The sequence below is a fragment of the Sapajus apella genome, unplaced genomic scaffold, assembly GCF_009761245.1.
Source record: "Sapajus apella isolate SASKATOON/1434 unplaced genomic scaffold, GSC_monkey_1.0 scaffold33, whole genome shotgun sequence".
In the NCBI taxonomy this organism is placed as follows: Eukaryota; Metazoa; Chordata; class Mammalia; order Primates; family Cebidae; genus Sapajus; species Sapajus apella.
Window position 1 is genome coordinate 20,421,805 of NW_022436973.1, and position 26,070 is coordinate 20,447,874.

The 26,070-nt window shown below is 39.5% G+C and overlaps 1 protein-coding gene and 1 pseudogene across 3 annotated transcripts in view; one reads left to right on the forward strand and one right to left on the reverse strand.

Moving 5' to 3' along the window:
* Positions 1-25,544, forward strand: part of GPCPD1 (glycerophosphocholine phosphodiesterase 1) — a 70,940-nt gene extending 45,396 nt beyond the window's left edge. For 2 of the 3 annotated variants that reach the window (XM_032295478.1, XM_032295476.1), the window contains 7 exons: positions 421-460; positions 2,760-2,821; positions 6,461-6,526; positions 8,189-8,325; positions 9,545-9,680; positions 10,250-10,410; positions 22,429-25,544. In XM_032295478.1, the coding sequence (XP_032151369.1) occupies positions 421-460; positions 2,760-2,821; positions 6,461-6,526; positions 8,189-8,325; positions 9,545-9,680; positions 10,250-10,410; positions 22,429-22,618 (792 nt within the window). In that variant the 3' untranslated portion in view covers positions 22,619-25,544. Of the gene's footprint in view, positions 1-420; positions 461-2,759; positions 2,822-6,460; positions 6,527-8,188; positions 8,326-9,544; positions 9,681-10,249; positions 10,411-15,834; positions 15,935-22,428 lie in introns of all 3 variants that reach the window. The other variant, XR_004274140.1, reaches the window with a different exon arrangement.
* LOC116562596 lies at positions 20,581-21,947 on the reverse strand (annotated as a pseudogene).
* Positions 25,545-26,070: the final 526 nt, after the last annotated feature.

A 26,070-nucleotide genomic window follows, 5' to 3' on the forward strand; every position in this document is an offset into this window, starting at 1 on the left:
TTTTTGTTTGTTTTTGTTTTTTTTTTTTGAGACGGAGTTTCGCTCTTGTTACCCAGGCTGGAGTGCAATGGCGCGATCTCGGCTCACCGCAACCTCCGCCTCCCAGGTTCAGGCAATTCTCCTGCCTCAGCCTCCTGAGTAGCTGGGATTACAGGCACGTGCCACCATGCCCAGCTAATTTTTTGTATTTTTAGTAGAGACGGGGTTTCACCATGTTGACCAGGATGGTCTCGATCTCTTGACCTCGTGATCCACCCACCTCGGCCTCCCAAAGTGCTAGGATTACAGGCTTAAGCCACCGCGCCCGGCCTATATAAGCTTTTTTGAAATCTTGCTAGTTTTTCAGTTACAGTTCTGTTAACCATCTCTTCATAAACTAAGGCTTCTTTTCTGATTTCGTTCCGTTTGTGTGTTTCCTAGCTCACTCATGTGACGGCACTGAAATCTAAGGATCGGAAAGGTATGCCCCAATATGGAAACACTGTTTTCCTTTTGTAGTTAGTATTAATAGGACTTTTAAAATCCATTTTAGCACATACTTGGTCATTTTAATGAATATAAAACTGGGCTTTCTAAATGTAATTTGATAGTTCTGAAATTAATTTGCTTTAGTTTTCTACTGAATATGTATCATGTGTGTAGTAACCATTGTATTGCTTTTTTTAGCTTGACGATCAAATTATTAATACCTATCAGTCTTTCCAAACATTCTTAACCATTACAAAGTGGAAAGTAAATCAACTATAGAATCCAGCTTCAGGGTCAGTTTGAACCAGCTCTGTTATTTGCCTGCTATGACCATAGGTTAGCTTTCCTCAAAGCTTGTCCTGCCTAGCACATCCCTTTATAATTTCACTTTGCTTTCTACTCCCATAGAAATTAATAGCTGTGCCATTCATATGAGGCTTATTGTATTCATTTTTAAGTCCTTTATTTTCACATATGTCCCTTCTTTTCAACTAGAATGTAAGCCCCTCACAGGTAGGAAAATGTTTTTATATTCCCAGAGACTGATGGTGCTATACATATAGTAGGTGTATTATAGATAAAGATGTTTATAATAATTGTGATAGCCATACAGGTTTTGTTTGTTTGTGTTTGAGATGGCGTCTGACACCCAGGCTGGAGTGCAGTGGTACGATCTCAGCTCACTGCAACTCCTGCCTCCCAGGTTCAAGCAATTCTCCTGCCTCAGCCTTTCAAATAGCTGGGACTACAGGTGCACATCGCCACACCTGGCTAATTTTTTGTATTTTAGTAGAAATGGGGTGTCATCGTGTTGCCCAGGCTGGTCTCAAACTCCTGAGCTCTGGCAATCTGCTTGCCTCAGCCTCCTAAACTGCTGGGATTACTGGTGTGAGCCACCACGCCCGGGAACCATGCAGTTTTAATATCTTTATAAATATTGTGAAGTGCTTAAAACCAAAGATTATCCCCACCCAGAACATAAATGTAACTGTGTAGACTTACAGGTATTTCATGACTCTTAGTAATAAAATGAATTTTACCTTTAGTTTATTCCACTAGAAAATTTTTACATGATTTAATCTTTAAATTTGTAATACAGGTTTTGTGTGTGTTTTTAAGAAAAACTTGATATTTTAATTTTTTCCACGTTTGGAAAATAAATTTTAGTCTGTATTGATTAATTGATAATGTTCACAGAAGCACAATAGTAGCTATATATTCTCTTAATTTGTAATTTCTGAGCTGGTTTTAGTATTTCAAATAGAAGCCTTAGCAAAATTACACAGCTTAATTCTGTGAAGAAATAACAAAATCACTGCTTGTGACTACTTTTTAAAGAGTAATACTTTAGTACAAATTTTATAAGAAAAAATAATCACTCTTGGGTCTGCAGACGGTGTCTGTTAATCATTGCAAATTGGTTTTCGTGAAGGTTGCTTATTTAGAAAATGGATTTTTAATGGTTAATAAATACAAGAGCCTTTAAAAATCCTGTGTATATGAGATGAGCATGGTGGCTCACTCCTGTAATCCCAGCACTTTTGGAGGCTGAGTTGGGAGAAGTGCTTGAGGCTGGGAGTTCAAGATCAGCCTGAGCAATGTAGACCCCATTTCTACAAAAGATTTTTAAAAATGAGCTGGATTTGGTAGTACATGCCTGTGGGCACAGCTACTCAGGAGTCTGAGACTGGAGGATTGCTTGACCTCGCTTGAGTTTGAGGCTGCACTGAGTCAGGATTATGCCACTGTGTTCCAGCCTGGATGACAGAGTGAGACCATATTTCTTTTTTTTTTTTTTTTTGAGATGGAGTTTCACTCTTGTTACCCAGGCTGGAGTGCAATGGCGCGATCTCAGCTCACCGCAACCTCCGCCTCCTGGGTTCAGGCAATTCTCCTGCCTCAGCCTCCTGAGTAGCTGGGACTACAGGCACGCACCACCATGCCCAGCTAATTTTTTGTAGTTTTAGTAGAGACGGGGTTTCACCATGTTGACCAGGATGGTCTCGATCTCTTGACCTTGTGATTCACCCGCCTCGGCCTCCCAAAGTGCTGGGATTACAGGCTTGAGCCACCGCACCTGGCCGAGACCCTATTTCTTTAAAAAAAAAAAAAAAAAGTAAAAGGATCTCAGAGTTCCTTAGTGCTCTTGCACTTACACGATCTCTCTCTCTTTCTTTCCCTCTCTTTTTGGTGCTAAGGATTTAGGAGAGCTCTTAAATATATATTAAATATATATTAAAAATGATATAGTGGTATTTTATTTACTAAGATTTTCTATTTTAAAATTTCAGAATCTGTGGTCCAGGAGGAAAATTCCTTTTCAGAAAATCAGCCATTTCCTTCTCTTAAGATGGTAAGCTATTGAGGAAAACCAAGGCAAGGCTTTCCTTAATTTTCTTATGTATCAATAATTTATTTTTGTTTCTTAAAAGGATCCTACAAAGGCTGTGTTAAAGACAACGTTAATATAAATTTATCATCATTGGTGCTTGTAGAGAAGAGCCTTTTTTTTTCTTTGAGACAGTCTCACTTTGTCACCCAGGCCGAGTATGTAGCATGATCAGGGCTCACTGCAGCCTCAACTTCCTTGGCTGAAGCGATCCTCCCACCTCACTCAGTCTCTCAAGTAACTGGGACTGCAGGTGTGCACCATTATGCCTAGCTAATTTTTAAGTTTTTTGTAGAGATGGGTCTCACCTTGTTGCTCAGGCTGGTCTTGAACCTCTGGATTTGTGCTGTCCCTCAGCCTCAGCCTCCCTAAGAGTTGCAAATACGGGCATGAGCCAACACACGCACCCAACAAGATGCATTCTTGTGTGGTATACTTGTGCTATTTATTTTTCTTTCCCCAAGAGTAACTTCTACTCAAATGAATAAAAATTACCGTCAGTATGTTAATTTGGTAAGAGTAGCAAGCAAATACATGTATTTGTTTATAAATGGAAAGGAGAGGGCACAGGTGTCGGGGTGAGAGAAAGGTGTTGGTGGGAGAGGCAGTTTTACAATATTTTAAACTGTTCTTAGTTTTGGGGAGAGAGGTGAGTTTCTTCAAAGAAAATAAGTAGCCTCTTACTTAAAATGAGATTGAAATTTCAGAAATGTACTCTGAGAAAGTAGATCTTCACACAGAAACTAACATGCAGATTTAAAAACCAGACACGGTTTAATACAGGAATACCCTTGACAGCATCAGGAGAGCCCACACATATGCAAAAAGATGCTGGTTCTGCTTTTGTTCTGCTGACTCCAGCTTCTAAATTCTGGTCTTTCTCATTGTCTTTTTCTGTTCATGTCAGGTATAGTAGATTTCTTCCTTTCTTTCTTTTTTTTGAAATGGAGTCTGTTGCCCAGGCTGGAATGCGGTGATGCGATCTCAGCTCACTGAAACCTCCGCCTCCCAGGTTCAAGCAGTTCTCCTACCTCAGCTTCCTAAGTGGCTGGAATTACAGGCACACACCACCACACCTGGCTAATTTTTGTATTTTTAGTAGAAACAGGCTAGAGATTTCTTAAGCAAAAATAGGTAATTTTGGTTTACCATCATATGGAAATTCTTATTCAGGGAATGGAGCTTATTAACTTGATGGCTTTTATCTAGTATATTAGCTACTTGCTAAAATGTGTGTGTATAAATATATATATATATGATTTAGAAAGGAAAGACGTGACAATAATCTATAACAAAGACTTTGTTAAAATATTTAGGCATATATTTCTTGAGGGGTTCATAAAACAATCTAAATCATTAAAATCTCAGTGATTAATGGTAAATTAAGTAGTGATTATTCACTGCAAAAAGGATGCAAAAAGAGAGCCCCTGCAATGGTCATTATGCTGGTGCATTTAAAACATCATTTTTGGCCGGGCATGGTGGCTCATGCCTGTAATCCCAGCACTCTGAGAGGCCAGGGTAAGAAGACGGTTTAAGCCCAGGAGGTTGAGGCTGCAGTGAGCTGTGATTGTGCCACTGCACTCTAGCCTGGGCAATGAAGAGAGATCTTGTTTCAAAAATAAATAAACAAAATATAATTTGTATAATTTTTAGATATTCATGAAGCCCATCTAAGTAAGATCATTTCTTCTAATTCCATTTTCTTTTTTTTTTGAGACGGAGTTTCGCTCTTGTTACCCAGGCTGGAGTGCAATGGCGCGATCTCGGCTCACCGCAACCTCCGCCTCCCGGGTTCAGGCAATTCTCCTGCCTCAGCCTCCTGAGTAGCTGGGATTACAGGCACGCGCCACCATGCCCAGCTAATGTTTTTTGTATTTTTAGTAGAGACGGGGTTTCACCATGTTGACCAGGATGGTCTTGATCTTTTGACCTCGTGATCCACCCGCCTCGGCCTCCCAAAGTGTTGGGATTACAGGCGTGAGCCACCGTGCCCGGCCCTCTAATTCCATTTTCTAAAATCATTTGTTTCTTAGAAATCACATGATTCCCAGAAAAATATTTTAAAATTGTAATACAGGTTTGACAACGTTTTAGTCAAAAAAGTTAAAACTCACAAACTCATTTACTCACTTTGCCATCATCATTCAATCACAAATTTTAATGCCAAAATAATACCAAATATCTCCTTATACAGACACTTTTCCAGCAAATTTGCTGTTTAGCAGTCTCGACACTAATATATTATCCTAATCTTTCTCATTTTGCATTAGTCCAGCAAAAACATGACAGATGTGTTAAATAAGCCTTTAGATACAGGAGAAAATAAGTCCCATACAAAATTGAATACAAACTATTTTAGGTGCTGTACTTTCTATGCAGCTGTTTAGAGCAGACCCAGAGCTAGATGCCAGATCACCAGACTCCCAGGCTGTGTTCTTACCACTATATTATTCTGTTTGTATGCATTTATTTGCTGTTAAAAAATTAAATAACATATATATGATACATGCTATTTGAGATCTAAAATTTCGAAGTTTCTAAAATAATCTGCTGGGCACGGTGACTCACGCCTGTAATCCCAGCAATTCAGGAGGCCAAGGCAGGCAGATCAACTGAGGTCAGGAGTTTGAGACTGGCCTGGCCAACATGGTAAAACCCCATCTCTACTAAAATACAAAAAATTAGCCGGGCATAGTGGCAGGCATCTATAATCCCAGCTACTCTGGAGGCTGAGGCAGGAGAAGTGCTTGAACCCTGGAGGTGGAGGTTGCAGTGAACCAAGATTGCACCACTGCCTTTCAGCCTGGGTGACAGTTGAGACTACACCTCAAAAATAATAATAAAACATAATCTCTGTCAAATTCATTTTGCCCTGAGCATATTTATGTGTATGCCTGGCCTCCATGTTTGTTTTAAGACTGAACAAGACCATTCTTTGGAGGTTACCAACAGAGTTTCATATTTTCAGTGTCATTTTCTAGTTACAACTGCCAAAATAACCTGATGGCAAAGTGTCTGGATAATTTAGTTTAGATACATTGATAGCATTTGTCATTTATATGAATTATAACCTTTTTGATTTATAAGCTGCAGCATAATCTGTTCATTTAGGGATACGTCTTTTCAGGGTGTTATGGTATTTGTTTAGTATCGTCACCTTCAAAACAATCTAAAAATCATGGTTTTTCATACATTTTAGGCAAATAGACTGACATCACCAAATGCAATGTAGAATACATGACAAATGTCTTGAATTCATGATGTTGCCTATCGTGTTAAGAGTTCACTTTGGTTGTTCGCTAGTAATGGTGAAAAGGATTTGAGGTTAAGGACCATCTTTATGTTGGTCAGTTATCACAGATGGTGCCTGAGACTCCTGCTTTTGCTGCTAAATTTATTTTGACCTTATTTAATGTAATCATCTACCAGGTTGTCCTTTTGAGTATGACAAAATATGTTTGTGTATTATACACAAAACATTTTATTGCTACTAATGATACGTTCTTAATGTTTTTAGTAATAATTCTATTTTTCTTGTTTTCTTATTCTGCTATCCATCTCTCCAAAAACAAAATTCACCACCAACAAACCAAACTCTAGGTTTTAGAGTCTTTGCCAGAAGATGTAGGGTTTAACATTGAAATAAAATGGATCTGCCAACAAAGGGTAAGTAATTCTCTATGCAGCACATTTTGTATTCTCTCTGTCCTTTCTAAAAAAATCTTTCATTCCTATCTTTGTATTTTAGTGGAATAAGCTAAACTGAAATCTCATTGTGGCTTCTTCCATCAAGCACAATGCTTATTGGACCTTTTAAATAAAACCTATCTTATACTCATGCTGGTTTGTGAGTACTTCAAATTAATGATGAATATTGTAGAAATATTTCCACAGTATGATGGTTTTGGGGAGATACTTATAAAGTGGACAGTCACATCTCTTGGATTTAATTTTTAGTTATTTCCCATCTAATATGTTTTAAATAATTTTCTAAGCAATTTTCTATTGGTAACAGTAGCTAGTAATAATTACTCAGGAAAAAAAATTTCTGCAGTTGTGTTTTAAATCATTTCCAAATTTAGTCATTTCTTTTTTCAACAAATGTTTTTTGAAAAGCTGCAATGGGCCAGGCGTTTTCCAAGTGCTGGCGACAAGTAGTGCACAATAGAGAATAAAGCTTTTTCTTGCTGGGACTTATATTTCAGTTGTGGAAAACAATTAGCTAACTATTGAATATATCAGAGAGAATATGTGCAAATTGATGAGATGCATGGGTTGTTGGAAGTAGTTAATTCAGATGTCATGCTTGGGCATTGAATTGGTTTTGGTCAGAATAATCTATAATTGCCCTCAAGTCATGCTGTTTGTGACAAGCTGGTCTTCATTATTGTAGTGAATGCTCAACCAAGATTTCCCTAATATGTGCTTTTTAGTTTTCTAAGCTAGAATTACTTCAGTGACTAGTACTAAAACCATTTAATATTCGAATGTCAATAGAGCTGGCTTGGTGTCTTGGCTATATATTTATTGAATTATTTTAATTAATTTTTGGTTGCTTGATATGCCCAAGACCCAAAGAATGAGACTTTTAAACTGGTAATTAACAATTAGTAGGGGCATTTTGTTAATGTGTTAGCAGATGAAATGTCCTATCAATTATGGAAATAAAGTCATAGTGGATTGCAAAATTCTAGAGTTTTAGCGTTTATTATAGAGTTTTAGCTTTTATTTTATTTATTTATTTTTTTTTTTTTGAGATGGAGTTTCGCTCTTGTTACCCAGGCTGGAGTGCAAAGGCGCGATCTCGGCTCACCGCAACCTCCGCCTCCCAGGTTCAGGCAATTCTCCTGCCTCAGCCTCCTGAGTCGCTGGGAATGCAGGCACGCACCACCATGCCCAGCTAATTTTTTGTATTTTTAGTAGAGACGGGGTTTCACCATGTTGACCAGGACGGTCTCGATCTCTTGACCTCGTGATCCACCCGCCTCGGCCTCCCAAAGTGCTGGGATTACAGGCTTGAGCCACCGCGCCCGGCCTGAGTTTTAGCTTTTATTATAACTTTAATGCAAAAGTCTATTGATGTTATAGTTAATAGTAACTTGCTTTTTGTGTGAGAGTCTCTATAACTGAATTATCTGTGTCATCACTAAATAGCTGTGTGATCATGGGCAGATCACTTAATCTTTTCAGGTTTCATCATCTGTAAAATAATAGTTGGACTGGATGCTGTGAGGACTTTTCTGTCACAGCTTGCTAGAATAAAAGCAGTTTCTAGCACTGTGATTTTACGGTGTGCAGTGACTTTATTTTGCTTTCTCTTTCACATAGGATGGAATGTGGGATGGCAACTTATCAACATATTTTGACATGAATCTGTTTTTGGATATAATTTTAAAAACTGTTTTAGAAAATTCTGGGAAGAGGAGAATAGTGTTTTCTTCATTTGATGCAGATATTTGCACAATGTGAGTAATACTCAGTTTTTTTTTTTTTCCTATACCCTTAGAGTGTGTCTAGGACTTAAGTCACCAATCTGGAGGCGGGGTGGTTGTCCAGCTTTCCCCCTTGATCTGTCCTCTCAAATCATGTCAGGTTGTGTGTATTCTCATGTCCTTTCTTGACTGCTTGCTAGCATGCCTACTACTCCTGTGAAGTCCACATCTACTGGGTCCTAGAGCCTTATACCCTTTATTTTACAGGCATGTCATACACTCCTTACCGTGTTGTAAGCTCCCAAGGGCTTTATAACTGCTGATTTCTGAGAAAATTTTAGCTCTTGTATAGAAAGATTTTAAATTTATCTTTTATCAAAGAAATTTTTTTTGCGATAGGATTTCACTCTGTCACCCAGGCTACAGGGGTGCAATTATGACTCACTGCAGCCCTGACCTCCTGGGCACAAGCAGTCCTCCTGCCTTAGCATCCTGAGTAGCTGGGACTACATGTGCATGCCATCAAGACTGGCTAATTTTGTATTTTTTTTGTAGAAACGAGATCTCACCATGTTACCCAGGCTGGTGTCAAACTCTTAGGCTTAAGCCACCTGCTTGCCGTGGCTTCCCAAAGTGTTTGGATTACAGGCGTGAGCCACTGCACTGTACCTTGCCTAAATTTGTTTTTTTTTTTTGTTTGTTTGTTTTTCAGTTTTTATTCTGCCATTGCCCGACCCCACCCCCATTCTTGCTGTCATCTTAGAAATTTTTATTTTTGGACTGAAAGGCAACACATGTTGATGGTGGTTATATCTGAGTACTGGGACTATACACCTTTGTTGTCTTCTGTTTAAATCAATTTTTTTTCTTTTGAAACGGAGTCTTGTTCTGTTGCCCAGGCTGGGGTGCAGTGGTGTGATTTCGTCTCACTGCAACCTCTGCCTTCAGGGTTCAAGCAATCTTGTGCTTCAGCCTCCTGAGTAGCTGGTACTACAGGTGTGCACATGACACTTGGCTAATTTTTGTATTTTTAGTAGACACAGGGTTCGCGCCATGTTGGCCAACCTGGTCTTGAACTCCTGACTGCAAGTTCTCCGCCCGCCTTTGCCTCCCACAGTGCTGGGATTACAGGTGTGAGCCACCATACCTGGCCTCATTTGTTTTCTTTATACTTTTAGTGTTTTCTAAAATTTCAAAAAGAAGTATTAGTTACCCCCCATCGAAAGGTATTTTTTAAATTGTTTCTTTTCAGGGTTCGGCAAAAGCAGAACAAATATCCCATATTATTTTTAACTCAAGGAAAATCTGAGATTTATCCCGAACTCATGGATCTCAGATCTCGGACAACCCCCATTGCAATGAGCTTTGCACAGTTTGAAAATCTACTGGTAAGTTATGTTTGAATTTTTATCTTTTAATTTTCTGTTTTAGAGAAGTAGTAAAGATTTCATTTTACTTTACACATCTAATGGTTAACGTTTTGAATAAACTGTAGCAAACAAGTAGCCCTACTTAAAAGTGAGGATATTAGATCTCAGAATGAAAAATAGTTAATTAAGTACAAAATTTGTTGTAGGCCCACATTAAACTTTTCAGTTTAACTTTCTGAATAGATTTTATGAATAATCTAAATGGTTAGACTGTATGCCTCTTAAAAAATATTATTCCCATTTTACAGATGTATGTAAAGTTGTTTTGATAGAGCATTCCATTAGTAAAATTGTTTGATGGCACAGTCAATATGTATGTTATAAATTATGTATATTTTATTAACATGTTGTGAATATATGTATGAGATGTCCATTAAAAAGAATAAGAAAGTAATTGGAAGAAAAAAAATCTAACCTTTTCTTTTCCCACCTACTGTACTTTGGAGAGCACTGATCTAGAGTGTGGGCATCTAGCTTTGCAGTTCATATGCTTCTTTTTCATGTACAACTCATTTTTCTTCTTCTAGGGGATAAATGCACATACTGAAGACTTGCTCAGAAATCCATCCTATATTCAAGAGGCAAAAGCTAAGGGACTAGTAATATTCTGCTGGGGCGATGACACTAATGATCCGGAAAACAGAAGGAAATTGAAGGAACTTGGAGTTAATGGTCTAATTTATGATAGGTATTTGTTTTTTATGAAGAATTTAAATGGAATTTAGAAGTATAGATTCCATCTTACAAAATTATAAATAAAATTAAACTTAGTTAAAATTCTGCAGTTCAGCCTAAGATTATCTTGACCATTTGCCTGTGGGTGTTTTCAAAGTTTGAAGGATACCAGAATCACTTGGGAAGCTTGTTAAGGATTCAGTCGCCTGGGCCCTAACTCAGATACATATATACTAAATCATCCTGGGGGTGAGGGGTAACTGCCAGCCCTTAGACCTCTTTTCTGTCTATACCAACTTTTCTGTGCTCTTGTCCAATTCTATGGCTTTTCATAACTTTATATGTTCCCAAACTTACGTACCTTCAACTCAAGACCATTCCCCAGACCTCTGTAGACTTTTATTTCCCAGTGCTGACACCTGTTCCTCCTAGGCTTCCTGATTTCAGTATCAGTGAGAATTCAAACCAATTCATAGTCTTCTATGACTCTGTTCTTTGTCTCATACCCCAAATCCCGTCAGATAGAAAAGCTTTTTTGTTCTATCTTAAAAATATACTCTGACTCAGTCTACTCACCAAGTTAACTGTTGTCACTCTCAACTGAGCCAGCTCATCTTTGGTGTGGATTGTTGAGGTCGCCTGCCCCCTGGTGACTGCCTCCACCCTTAACCATCAGGCTGTTTTTTCCTAGTGCAGCCGCCAGAATGGAGCTTTTAAGACCTACGTCTGATCATGTTGCTACTTAAAACTCTCCCACGGTTTTCTGTGTCACCTAAAGGAAAAGCCAAAGTCTGAGGGCCTATAGGAGCCAGTCTGCATCCCTCCAACTCCACCACCTTCCATCCCTCTTTCCCTCTCTGACCTTTCACAGATTTCTCCCATCTGCTGTTTCCCATTCTTCAGAGAAAGACTTTGGTTAACAATTGAAATGTCACCTCAGTGAGGCCTTTCTTGAATAACCAATTTCAAATAACAACCTCTATTCACAGTGTTTTCCTGACTTGTCTCCATATCATTTATCATCGTCTAACTCACCACATATGCTATGTTGTATTTTACTTGTTTTTTCTCCCTAGCCCCCTTTCCCCATCCTCCTTGGCACCAATGCACACATGCAAATAAGAATATAGGCTCCGTGAGGAGGGCAAAGCCGTTTACCTGATTTATTCATTGTTACTAAGGTCAGAACAATCTGGTGCACACAATAGGAATTCAAATAATTTATTGGACAAATCTTTTTTTTTTTTTTTCCCATCAGCTTCCTTGGCAACCATTAATCTAATCTGAGAACAAAAATTTTTTTTAAATATAAAGATATTTGGGGTTAGAGGGGATGTCATTTACTCTGCTGAGGGATTAGCAGTTTTGCTTATACAGGTGGACCTCAACGATAGTGAAGGCTGGGATCCAGACCACTACAGCAAACCAAATCTTTTGGTTTCACAGTGCATATAAATGTTATGTTTACACTACACTGTAGTTTATCAAGTATATGGCAGTGTTGTGTCTTTGTGTCTGAGAAAACAGTATATATCTTAATTTCAAAATACATTATTAAGAAATGCTAACAGTCTCCCTTCAGCAAATCATAATCATTTTGCTGCTGGAGGCTCTTGCCTTGACATTAATGGCTGCTGACTGGTGAGGGTGGTGGTCGCTGAAGTTTGAGGTGGCTGTGGCCGTTTCTTACAATAAGACAGAAATGTTTGCTGCACCAGTGGACTCTTCCTTTTACATAGTATTTCTCTGTTGCATGTGATGGTGTTTTAGAGCATTTTCACCTATAGTAAAACATCTTTTTTGTTTGTTTTTGTTTTTTTGAGACAGTTTCACTCTCACCCTAGCTGGAGTGCAGTGGCATGATCCTGGCTCACTGCAATCTCTGCCTCCCGGGTTCAAGTGATTCTTCTGCCTCAGCCTCCCGGGTAGCTGGGATTATAGGCATGCACCACCATGCCTGGCTAATTTTTTTTTTTTTTTTGAAACAGTTTTGTTATTTCACCCAGGCTAGAGTGCAGTGGCACGATCTCGGCTCACTGCAACCTCTGCCTTCTGGGTTCAAGTGATTCTGCTGCCTCAGCCTCCCAAGTAGCTGGGATTACAGACACCCACCATCATGCCTGGCTAATTTTTATATTTTTAGTAGAATCAGGGTTTTGCCATGTTGGCCAGGCTGGTCTCGAACTCTTGACCTTGTGATCTGCCCAACTTGGCCTCCCAAAGTGCTGGGATTACAGGCGTGAGTCACCACACCCGGCCTAATTTTTGTATTTTTGTAGAGATGAGGTTTCCCCAGCTTGGCCAGGCTGCTCTAGAACTCTCAGCCCCAAGTGATCCACCCACCTCAACCTCCCAGAGGACTGGTATTATAGGCATGAGTCACTGTGGCTGGCCAAAACTTCTTTATTCATTTATTTTTATTTTCTTCTTTTTTTTGAGATGGAGTCTCACTCTGTCACCCAGGCTGCAGTGCAAGGGCTCACTGCAACGTCTGCCTCCTGGGTTCAAGTGATTCTCCTGCCTCACCCTTAGAGTAGCTGGGATTATAGGCATGCATGACCACACCCAGCTAATTTCTGTATTTTTAGTAGAGACAGGGTTTTGCCATATTGGCCAGGCTGTCCTCAGGTGATGTGCCTGCCTTGGCCTCCACCTGTATCACCTGCTGGGATTACAGGTGGCCACCATGCCTGATCCCACTGTAGGACATCTTTAAATTGGGAGTCTGTTTTCTCAAACCCTGCTGCTGCTTTATTAACTAAGTTTCTGTTATATTCTAAATCTCTTGTTGTCATTTAGACAATATTCAGGGCATTTTGCTCGGAGTGGATATATCTCAGAAGATCGTTTTTTTTCCCTCATCCACAAGAAGGCAACTCTTCATCTGTTAAAGGGTTATCATGAGATTGCAGCAATTCAGTCACATCTTTAGGGTCCACTTCTATTTCTAGGTCTCTTACTTTTTCCACCACATCAACAGTGACTTCCTCCACTGAAGTCTTGAACCCCTCTGTCATCTATGAGGATTGGTATCAGCTTCTTCCAGATGCCCTGTTGATGTTGATTTTTTGATCTTGTCCCATGAATCAGAAATGTTCTCTTTTTTTTTTTTTTTGAGACAGAATTTCACTCTCGTTACCCAGGCTGGAGTGCAATGGTGCGATCTCGGCTCACCGCAGCCTCCGCCTCCCGGGTTCAGGCAATTCTCCTGCCTCAGCCTCCTGAGTAACTGGGATTACAGGCACGTGCCACCATGCCCAGCTGATTTTTTTGTATTTTTAGTAGAGACGGGGTTTCACCACGTTGACCAGGATGGTCTCGATCTCTTGACCTTGTGATCCACCCGCCTCGGCCTCCCAAAGTGCTGGGATTACAGGCGTGAGCCACCGCGCCCGGCAGAAATGTTCTTAATGATTTCTGGAATGATGAAAAGTTTTCAATTTACTTTGTCAAAATCCTTCAGAGGAATCACTGTCTATAGCAGTTACAGTCTTTGAAATATATTTCTAAGGTAATAAGACCTGAAAGTCAGAGTGACTCCTTGATCCATGGGCTGCAGAATGGATTTTGTGTTAACAGGCATGAAAACAGCAATCTCTGTTAGAGCTCTTGGGTGACCAGGTGCATTGTCAATGAACAGCAATATTTTGAAAAGTATCTTTTTTTTCCTGAGCTATAGGTCTCAACTGTGGGCTTAAAATATTCAGTAAACCATGCTGTGGATAGATGTGTTGTCATCCAGGCTTTGCTGCATTTCTGGAGCACAGACAGAGTAGATTAAGTGTAATTCTTAAGGGCCCTACAGCTTTCAGAATGTTAAATGAGTACTGGCTTCAACTTAAACTCATCATCAGTTGTATTAGCCCCTAACAAGGGAGGCAACGTGCTGACGTTTTGAAGCCAGGCATTGACATCTCTTAAGCTATGAAAGGTCTAGATGGCATCTTCCAATAGAAGACTGTTTCATCTACATTGAATATCTGTTGTTCAATGTGGCCACTTAAGTGATCTTAGCATGACCTTCTGGATACCTTGCTGTAGCTTCTCCATCAGCATTTGCTGCTTCACCTTGCACTTTTACGTTATGGAGACAGCTTGTTTTCCTTAAACTTCACGAACCAACTTCTGTTGGGTTCCAACTTTTCTGCAGCTTCCTTAACCTCTCTCAGCCTTACTGAACTACAGGGAGTGAAGCCCTTTGAATTTTTTGACTTAAGGGAATGTTTTGGCTGGTTTGATCTTCTATCCAGGCCATTAAAACTTTCTCCTTATCAGCAGTAGGGCTGCTTTGCTTAACTATCATTGTCCTGTTCGCTGTAATAGCACTTTCAGTTTCCTTCAAGGACTTTGCATTCATAACTTGGGTAACAGTTTGGTGCAAGAGGCCCAGCGTTCAGCTTATTTTAGTTTTTAGCAAGCCTTCCTCACTAATCTTAATTATTTCTAGTTCTTGGTTTACATTGAGAGATTTAAGTGTCTTCCTTTCACATGAACTCTTAGAGGCCATTGTAAGGTTAATTGGCCTGATTTCAATATGGGTGTGCCTCAGGGAATAGGGAGGCCAGAGGAGAGGCAGAAAGATAGGGGAGAAGCTGGTCAGTGAGGCAGTCAGAACACACTGATTTATGGGTATGATTCGTGGCACCTAAAAACAATGAGAATAGTGACATCAAAAATTACCAATCACAGATTACCATAACAGATAGAATCATAATGAGGAGCTTTGAAATATTGCAAGAATTATCAAAGTGTGACAGGCATGAAGTGAGCACGTGCTATTGGGAAAATGGTGCGAACAGATGTGCTGAGTGCAGTGGTCACAAACCTTCAATTTGTAAGAAACACAGTATCTGAAAAAAGGCGCAAGTGGGGCATGGTGGGGCCTGGCGGCTCATGCCTGTAATCACAGCACTTTGGGAGGAGGCCCCATCTTGTATAAAATGAAATGAAATTATAAGAAATTTTAAAAAAAGAAGACAAAGTGCAGTAAAATGAAGATGGCCTATGCTTGAGAAGTGTCATACAAAGAGTAAGTGATAAAGTCTCACTAGGCCTGCTTTAGACAATACTTGGATTTGGTTCATATTACTATTCTTCCCATAAAATTATATTACTTTCTTAATAAAGCTTGTTTTCCTCCCAGTATTTTGTCTCAATTAGTTTGGTTTTAAAATTGTAGTTCAAGTTAATCCTGCCTACCTGCCTTTTAACCTATTTGGTTTATTTTGCATGAGACAGCATGCAAGACTCATAGCTCTCTTTAACATTTCCAATTAATTTTATTAAAATTAAAGTTTTAAATTAATAATTTGAGACAAGTGCTGGCTTTAGCAAATTTTTGAATGTATATGGTTATATTTTTGTTACAAGAAATGATTACAAATATTTTCAGGCAAGGAAGTGTATTATGAGATTATACCATTTATGGTTTTGTAGAGTATACAAATTTCAGGCGGATCCTGCATCTCAAAGGCTTTACTTGATTGGAACCAAATGTTGACGTGTAATGGAAAACAGGAAGATACATGATGTAACAGGTGCTCAAGAAAGTTTTTCCTGGCTTGGAGCTTTAAAGAGGAAGAACTGAGTTGGAATTTAGGGAGTGGTTATGTTGACTTTGACAGGATTTGTGTTCTAGGCAGAGGCAAGAGAGTAAATTGGGGCACGACTGTGCTGAGGATTTCGGGGTGGTGGCCAGGCACTGGATTCCTGATAGGGACTGAGGAGGGGTCTGGCGGTTGTGTTGAGTTGGTTTTTACCCTCAAAATGTTTTTTTTTAAATGTTTAATTTTAATCAAAGAAGTACATGTAATACTTTTAAAATTCAAATAGTTTGATAAGTCTTATAATTAAAAAAAATATTTTTTTAACCTATTTCTTCCATTGTCCCTGGCTGAGACCCTATCCCCTAATATCTTTATTATCTGGCTCTTCTGGCAGTTACCTCTGTTTCTAAATAATCTGCTCATACTACTCTTTTATTACCAAATTTAGACATCATATAGAAGGTTCTGAATTATTAGTGACTTGGAACCTTTGAGGCATTTTGGATTGGAGAGAGGTGTGGTGAGACTGTGTGTTTTCGATTATCAAACACTAAACTGCTACATATCATTTTCTGGTATTTTGTTTGGGAAATCTGCACGTAAGGTGATGAGTAAGAGACCGTTTTTTACATTTTTTTGAGACGAAGCCTTGCTCTGCTGCCCAGGCTGGAGGGCAGTGGTACTCTCTTGGCTCACTGCAACCTGGGTTCAAGCAGTTTTCCTGCCTCAGCCTCCATCTCCCAGGTTCAAGTGATTCTCCTGCCCCAGCTGTAGTTTCGTATAGATTCAAGCTTTAATTATACTTTGTAAAACTTGTAATTATGTTCTTAAAATTAACCTATATTGTTGCATGTAGCTATACCTTACTCCTTTTCATGGTCATATTAAGATTCCATTGTCGTCTTTACCACAACTTACACTGCTATTTAAGAACATTTAGGTTGCTGTTCGGTAATTGCTATTATATAGTGTTGCTATGAATATTAATGATAGTAAAGTGACTTTCAAACCTTTTTGCACTCAACCTATCTTATGTGGCAACCCAGTACACATAAGGTATATGTACAAGTACGTACCTGAAACAGTTCAAAGTGTCCTTTAGATACTTCCTGTTCATGTGTGTACTCCTTGGTATGTGTGCGTGCACTTCAGTGCTAGTCTTAACTTTCTGATGTGATTGTATGGCCCGCTGGGTCCCTACTCAGCACATCCGTCTGTGGGTCAGGCAGTACAGCGTTTCCTGGCTCTACACTCACTGTAGCCTGTTACCAGTTCTCAGGAGTAGCGCAAGGCATTATAATCCTGCAGGTAATGTGGAAACTTAGCAGGACACAGTTAAGACCATATTGAAGTAATATGCCCGTTAAGGCTCATGAGGCACTCTTCACAGCTGCTAGAATGACATCGTCCCTCTCGGAGTGATAGCCCTTAACACATCTGCCATTGCACTGGGCTGCTCGGTACTGATTGGTTGGTTGTGCACAGCTATCATCCTGTGCCCTGGCGTTCTCTGTGTTAGATCTCCTGTTTCCTGCAGCCCATATCTTTTCTTTTTTGGTTCAGTGAATTTTACAGAACATGGCTTTCAGCATTTTCTTTAAAAAAGGAGGACATGGGAGGTAAATGTTTTTGAGGTCTTAGATGTCTGGAAATGTTGTGGCTGTGTATAGAAGTCTGTGTTAGAAATACTTTAGAATTTTAGAAATACTCTCCATCGTCTTTACCACTCCAGCGTTGCCGTTGAGTGTGAAGCCATCTTGATTATGTTCTCTCACATGTAATCTGTGTTTCCTCTCTGGAAGCTTTGAGGGTCTTCCTTATGTTACCAATGTTCTGAAATTCTATAGAGATATGATTTTTTGCAGGTCTGGTTTTGCCCACTTTACTGGACACTTGGTAACCCTTTTAGTCTATCAACATAGGTTCTTAAACATGGGAAAATTTTTTCAAAAATATTTCTTTTGATTCTTGTCCCTTTCAGTTTTCTGGATTTTTTTTCCCTATAGAAGTCTTTGTTTGAACCAAATAGCTCTTGAACCAGATTTCTCATTTTTTTCTCCTGTTTGGTCGTGTGTGTGTGTGTGTGTGTGTGTGTGTGTGTGTGTGCGCGTGCGTGCGCACGTGCGCGCGCCATTTTTAACCAAAGCAAAATTCTTCATTTGAAAAATTTTCTGTCTTTCTACTTATTCTATTGAGTTTTTCTGTTGTTGTTGTTGTTGTTTAGAGACAGAGTCTCTATTGCCCAGGCTGGGGTGCAGGGGCGCGATCCGGCTCACTGCAGCCTTTGCCTCCTGAGTTCAGATACTTCTCATGCCTCAACCTCCCAAGTAGGTTGGACTATAGGCACCCACCTGGCTAATTTTTTGCATTTTAGTAGAGACAGGTTTTTGCCATGTTGCCCAGGCTGGCCATGAATTCCTGAGCTCAGGCAATCTGCCTGCCTTGTCCTCCCAAAGTGCTGGGATTACTGGTATGAGTCACCCTGCCTGGCCTCTGTTGAATTTTCATGTCTGCTATTGTGTCTTCAATTTTCAAGAACTGTCTTTTTTTCTCTTAATATACTCTTTTCTATATATTTAACATCCGATTCCCATTTAATGAACATACTCTTTTTCCAGTCATTAAGGATCTCTTTTTTTATTTTTGTTTTTGTTTTTGAGACTGGGTCTCTCTCACTCTGCTGCCCAGGATGGAGTACAGTGGCGCAGTCTCACCTCACTGCCGCCTTGACCTCCTGGGCTCAAGATCCTCCCACCTCAATCCCCTGGGTAGCTTGAACTACAGGTACACACTGCTACGTCTAGCTAATTTTGGTATTTTTTTTTGTAGAGATGAGATTTTCCCATGTTGCCCAGGCTGCCCCCAAACTCCTGAGCTCCAGAAATCCTTCCACGTCACCTCCCAAAGTGCTGGGATTACAGGCGTGTGCCTCCATGCCCGGCCCATTATGGATCTTTTGTTTTTGTCATTTGGGGATATTCATCTGTTTTCTTTGGAATCTTCCATATTAGAAGCTTTCTTGACCAGGTGCAGTGGCTTACGCTTGTAATCCTTGCATTGGGAGGCTGAGGCGGGTGGATCACCTGAGGTCAGGAGTTCAAGACCAGCCTGGCCAACATGATGAAACCCTGTCTCTACTAAAAATACAAAAATTAGCTGGGCGTAGTGGTGTGTGCCCATAATCCCAGCTACCCAGGAGGCTGCGGCAGGAGAATTGCTGGAACCCTGGAGGTAGAGGCTGCAGTGAGCCGAAATCACACCACTGCACTCTAGCCTGGGCAACAGAGATGATCTGGGTGGCCAGTTGGTTCATACTTCTGATGTCAGTAGGTTTAGAACTTTACCTTTTGGCTGATCAGATTCCTTATAGAAGAATCTGTGTATTCTACCTGGGGGTTCCAGGTCTGGCTGCCAGGGTTCTCAGAGTCAAGTGAGGGAAGAGAACTGCAGGAAGAAGGAGTGTTGCTGTAGTATCATGTGACACATACACACTGTCTCTGAATTGCTTCAATGCTGATGGCTTTGTAAAATGCCCAAATTATCTTCCATTTCAAAAGACATGCTGTTTACTTCTCAAAATGAAACTCTGTTGGTTAGGGGATGGGGGCAGCCACAACAGGAGGGAGTAGAGGAAAGGAAATATTTCATTTGGATCAGAGTTTTCCCCTCCTCCCTTAGTTTCTCTACCTTTCACTGCCAGTTGAAGAGGAATGTACTACTGCTTTTATTTATTTAATTATTTTTTTTTCTAGTTGTCTAAAATACAATTCACTGTACACATTTTATTTACAGTTTTGTACACTGTCTTAAAATGAATGGGACTGCTTTTTCTACTTGAGCCATTTTTAACCAAAGCAAAATAACCTAAGTAATACAAAGTGATAAAATACAGCATAAATATACATAAAGACATACTAATTCTAGTTAGAAATGTAATTACAATGTCACATTTTTTATAATTCACAACTATGTTTAGGAAATCACACACACACAGATCACTGATTTGAATGAAGTGCATAAATTTGTTGCAAAGCTTTGTAGTTACAAAAAATTATCAAAGAATGCACAAAATTAATATTTATTTCACTTTTGTGTCATATTCCTGGATCCTTCACTAGTGGTCACATGAGGAAAAAAGCAAAAGCTAAAGAAATTAAAAACTGAAATCAGAATCACTAATTTTATCAAGTAGGGAAACAATTAGGTTAAAATCTAAAAGCCATCAGCAAGAGTACAACAAAGACAATGCTGTAAAAAGAAACAAAATTCTAGAAAACTATATGCACCATAGTCTTTCTAACAAGCAAAATATGCTCCTGCACACAATAGAACATCAACAGAATTTTTTTTCCTGTAAAGTATACAGATACCAAATTGTTTTTTGAATATTGTGGATAGGTAAAATGTATGTGTAATTAATGGTAATTCTACTGAACTATTACAGAATGGGCCAGGAACACATTTATGGATTTTAGGATGATGTATACTATAATTCTTTGATTGGTATAGTGGACACTCCTAACACCCTCCACCCCCAAAAAATGAACACAGAAGTACAAGACAAAAGCAGATGAGAAAATGAGACTTTTTATGTCTTAGCAACATTTGGAGGGAAATCGAATTTAAATGCAGTCTACTCTGGTTTTTGAAGAGGCTTTGATTCAGCTCCCAAATCTCAATTGCTTGACGTGGTCTCTTATGAGAGTACTCAGAAGGTATCTTCTTAAATAACAAACCTATTTTTAGTGGTAGAGCCGTTTTTAGTAGCTGTATCTATGTGAGACTGATAACTAATCACTATCTTCGGAGTTAGTCCTGACCTTTCCTTGTATACCCTCCCTGTATGTGTAACAGCTTTTCTGTTTTCACATTCAGTAGTCCATACTGCTATTTTATCACCTTTAGCTCTAACATTTACCGCAGCTCCGCATACATCATCACTGCAGCCATCAAAAGATTCTTCAATAAGGCACATTAGAGTCTCTAGCCAAAAGCGGTCGAAGTCACTTAGTCTCTGCTGTCTGTTTAATGTAATTAGCCATTGTCCTCCCCGTTTGTTTTTTTTCATCTTTCCATAGGCTCAATACCATCCTTAAAATGTGAGTAGTCCCAGCCAGGCACTAAATTACTACACACCTGGATATGGTTGTACAGAGCCCAAAGTCTTCAACAGGATCAAACTTAGAAATAGTGTTCCGTGTTAGCAACCTCCTGATTCGATTGTTTTCTCCTGTAGCTGGGAGATTAGGAGTAGGGGTGGTTTCCTACCTCTGGCCTGTGAGCCAGCCTTTTCAGTTCTCTTACTGAAAACCTTTTAGTTCTTATTTATCCATCTGTTTTCCAGTTTCCAAAATGTTACAGCTTTGTCTCTTGGGCTTTTCTTATACTTACGGGTTGTTTTTTTTTTTTTTTTAAAGAATCCCTTTATTTTTAATGGGACATAGGGAGAGAATGAAGTTAGATGTTTGTTCTGTCTTGATACCTTAACACAGAGGTCATTTTTCATTCTCTTAGATATGTCTTTAATTAGTAGAAACTCTTTAATATAGTCAGACACACATATATATTTGAGGTGGAGCCTTACTTTCTCACTCAGGCTAGAGTGCAGTGGCATGATCTTGGCTCACTGCAACCTCCACCTCCTGGGTTCAAGCCACTCTCCTGCCTCAGCCTCCTCAGTAGCTGGGATTACAGGTATGCACCACCACATCCAGCTAATTTTACATTTTTAGTAGAGACAGTGTTTCACCATGTTGGCCAGGCTAGTCTCAAACTCTTGACCTCATGGTCTGCCCACCTCAGCCTCCCAAAGTCCTGGGATTACCGGTATGAGCCACCGCACCCAGCCAAGTCACCATATTTTTTTTTATCTTGTTTAAAAATTCTTTCCTACTGTGATGTCATAAAGATTCTCTGTGACTGCTTTACATAGTTGCCTGGCTGTCACATTCAGGCACAGGAGACCATCCTTTCTCTGCTGATGGGCAGTGCCAGTGTCAGTCATCGGAGGCTCTTTCAGAGTTCTCCACTCTGGATGCATCTGACATTATTGAGCAGCTTTATAGTAGTTCCACACTGGTGAGCAGTCTTCTTTATCTTCGTCTTTGGTGACTTTGAAGTCAGAACTGTCAGTTCTTTATAGATTTCCATGTGTTTAAAAAAGCGAGTTGGAGAGTAGATACTTTAAGCTAGATCACAAGTAAACTAGACATTTCATTTTCTGATTCAGTTGCTTTATATCGAGCTCCATTGCATCAGGGTTACAAAAGGGCCATGCTGCTATTCTGGATTATTGGAAAGATTGGGGAGAATGGAAAATTTTAAAAATAGAATGGGCACTTTCACCTTTAAAACAAAACAAAACCTCTGATATGGATGTCCAGGCATTCTGTAAATGAATTCTTATGAAAAAGTCGAGTCGGGCAGGTCTTGGATAAGCCATAAAATCACAGTATTTTATGTATTTTGTGTTTGTTTCATCATAGGATATATGATTGGATGCCTGAACAGCCAAATATATTCCAAGTGGAGCAATTGGAACGCCTGAAGCAAGAATTGCCAGAGCTTAAGAGCTGTTTGTGTCCCACTGTTAGCCGCTTTGTTCCCTCTTCTTTGTGTGGGGATTCTGATATCCACGTGGATGCCAACGGCATTGATAACGTGGAGAATGCTTAGTTTTTGTTGCATAGAGGCCATTTTGGGGGCATGCACCGCTGTTCGGGGTATTCATTTTTCATCATTGAGCATTGTTTATGCCTTTTGGGCTTCTCAGTTCAATGAAGCAATAATGAAGTATTTAACTCTTTCACTACAGTTCTTGCAAGAATTTCAAGTATGCTATTTAAATCACTTGGCCAGGTATAATTGCCAGTCAGTCTCTTTATAGTGAGAAAATTTATTGGTTGGTAAATATAAATATTTTAAACTAAATATATAAATCTATAATGTTAAACGAATGTTTGCAGCACTTTGAAATTAACTATAAGTAGCTCATATTTACACTTATAACTTTTCATTTGATCAGGTCTGAAATCTTTAGCACTTGAGGAAAATGACTATGCATTATTATACCTGACCATGGAAAAATAAGTACCTCAAATGCATGCATTTGCACTGGTGATTCCAACTGCACAAATCTTGTGCCATCTTGTATATAGGTATTTTTTACATGGGTTGACATGCACATAACACCGTTTTCATTCAGTATGGACCTTGAGGCTGCTGCCATTTTTCCACTTAACCAAACCAGCCTGAAGGTGAACCTTGAAACTTGTTTCATAAATCTTTCAAAAGTTGTTTTACATCAATGTTAAAATTTCAAAATGCTGCAGGGTAATTTAATGTATAAAATATTAGTAAGAAAAAGTATGTATTGCGTACTTAGTACAATAGCTCACAACATATAAATTCAGTGCATGCTTTAGGTTTTAAGCATGGGATTGTACATGTTTACTGTTAGGTCCTTGCATCTGTGGTGCTAGGTGAGTATGAGAAGATGTCAAGGACTGGACATAATTTTGTTGCCTAAAAAAAAGCCTGTTGGTAGGCATTTTAAATATGCTTATTTTGTGTGTCTCTCACTACTATTACACACTGTTGCTTTGTGGGTTTGTTTTGTATATGTGTGTGTTGTACAGTAGTTAAATTTCCATGCAGAAAAATAAATGTCCTGAATTCTCATATTGGTATTCTTTATTGTACATCATGCATGTAATTTATTTAGAAATGTAGGTCTTACTAAATGTATATGCATGTGTTTCAGATTATACTAGGATTTACTGGATTAGAAGCAGATTGTGTTAACTGTAACTTAAGAATGAATGTTAAATAAAATGAAACATTTATTTTCTTCATTACAAAATGAAATTTCAAGAAGGTGTTACTTTTGTAGAATGGTTTTATAATATGACAAGAAATTGAAATATAGTGTCTACCCTAAAGGGATGGCTTATTTGCATCTACCTTTTACTGCATGTTTTTCATGAGGCAATTTATTCATATATTGACATATTTTGGTAGTAGCTGAGAACCTAAGACTTGAAATTACACATTGTATATTATATTTTAAGCTAAGCAATGCAATTTTGGTCAGATCTTGTTTGTGTGAAGATAGGCTCTGAAATCCTATGGTATTGCATTTGTAACATTGATATTTAATGGAAAATAGTCTAGGAAATGGAGTCTTCTGCAAGGGTTCTGTATACTTTTCCCACATCGAATGAGATTTTCCAACATTTTGGTGGAATTGGGCACTTTTGGAAAACTCCTGAAAATGAATTTGTTTCCTTCATCTGCAGACCTTTGTCCGATACGGTTACCATTTCTTTATGGTAACTCAATTAGCCATATTTGTTTCTAGTCCTGCTCCTTTGCTCCTCGCCTATGCCTTTCCAATGCAGGCTCCATTTTGAGGACTCAAGGACAGAGGGGAAGCAGATCATAAAGGGAAAAAAGAGACAGAAGAAAGGATGAAGAAAGGAGGTCACGGTGGTTGTGGGCTTCTAAAGAGTTTAGTTTGCTGGGGAGACCAGTCACTGCCTACAATACAGACAGAACCTTCCTGCTCACTTTCTGTCCTATCTCTTCCTGACCTCATGAGCCAGCGTTAGTAGATGATTAAAGCATGACAAGCAATGGCTCCTTACTTCACAGGACTAAGTCTGGGCCTTCATATCACTAGCTGTTGCCTTTTACACCCTGCTTCAGCCACACTGTCCCTTCATTGGCCCTGGACCTCTTCTCTGTGCCCATGTGTTCTCTGCCTGGGAGCCCTCTCCTCCCGTAGCCACCTGCTCTCTTCCAAACTCATTTCTTCTTGAGCCCAAGACCTCTCTCCTGAGCCCTTGCGGAAACTCCAGAAAGGATGAATCCATCTTTGTGCTCCATGGCAGTATGCTCACAGCTTCTCAGGCTGTGCATCACAGTAATTCTAAGTAGGCAGTTGATGTTTGTCTCGTCTGCCAGGCTGCGGGCTCTTCAAGGGCAGGGACCTTGTCATAGTCATTTATATTTTCGCAGTGCATGGAAAATGGTGGAAAATGAATGTTGGAATCATTGGAGTAATATGATTTGTATCAAATGTCCTTTTGAATTAAGAGATTTAGTTATGTTTACTAAGAATGTAAACTTTGAATTGGTTTACATTTTGACAATTGTTAGGATGGTTTATCGATGTGAATTTTGAAATGTAGAGGTATAATGTTAAATTATTTTATACTTTATGGAAATCAAGTGAAATGTTTGACAAAATGCCGCCATTGTCCTCTGGTATTTTCTGCTCTCTGGAATTATGTACTGTAAACGATTGGATGTAAATGTGAGGCACACTGCTCACCGCTGCGTGGGAAGTGTGGTGGTTACTCCTGCCACCCACCCACCTCTCTGCTGTTGCTCCTTGTGACGTTTGTCTGTCTTCTCCCTGCCAAACTCCAAGCTTACCGCTACCTCAGTACCGCTTTCCTTGTCTGAAACACCTCCTTGGCCTTCCTTCAGTGTCCCACTCAGGTGCCGCCACCTCCAGCTTTTGATCTGAATCATGATGGAAACACACAGACAGCCTCTCGGTCTTACTATTTAATGTAGCTGGGGTAAAAAAACAAAAACCCAGAGAGTTTAACTGACGTCCTGGGTTGGGACTAGGATGTGGGTTTTGTGACTCTTAATCCCATGTTCTCAAACTACGCTGCCTTCCGAAGTCTGGCATTTGTTAGCTCATGCTTTCTTGTAGTCCAGCTTCTTATGTGCCTGTTACATTCGCCAGTAAGATTGTAAGCCCCTTAAGGGCAGGGACTTCTTTGCATCTCCAGCACTGCTATAGTGTTCTGTCCTTAGCTATGAACTAGATAAATAAATGGTGGTGGCAACAATCCTAGTTTCCTAACTCAGATTGTTTCACAATAAACATATAGTCTTGTATGGCATGCTTGGCCATATTGTCTGGCGTGTGTGTGCTTTCACATGTGCATGTGTGTGTGTTTGCATGTTTACACATGGAGTTCTCACTCTGTCCTGGTTGCTTGGAGTCTCATATTTGATGGATTATGCTAAAACTGGGTTTTTGCTCCATGCAGACTGGGGAGAAATACAAGGATAGTTAATTCCATTTAAGTGGAAGATAAGATACAGTT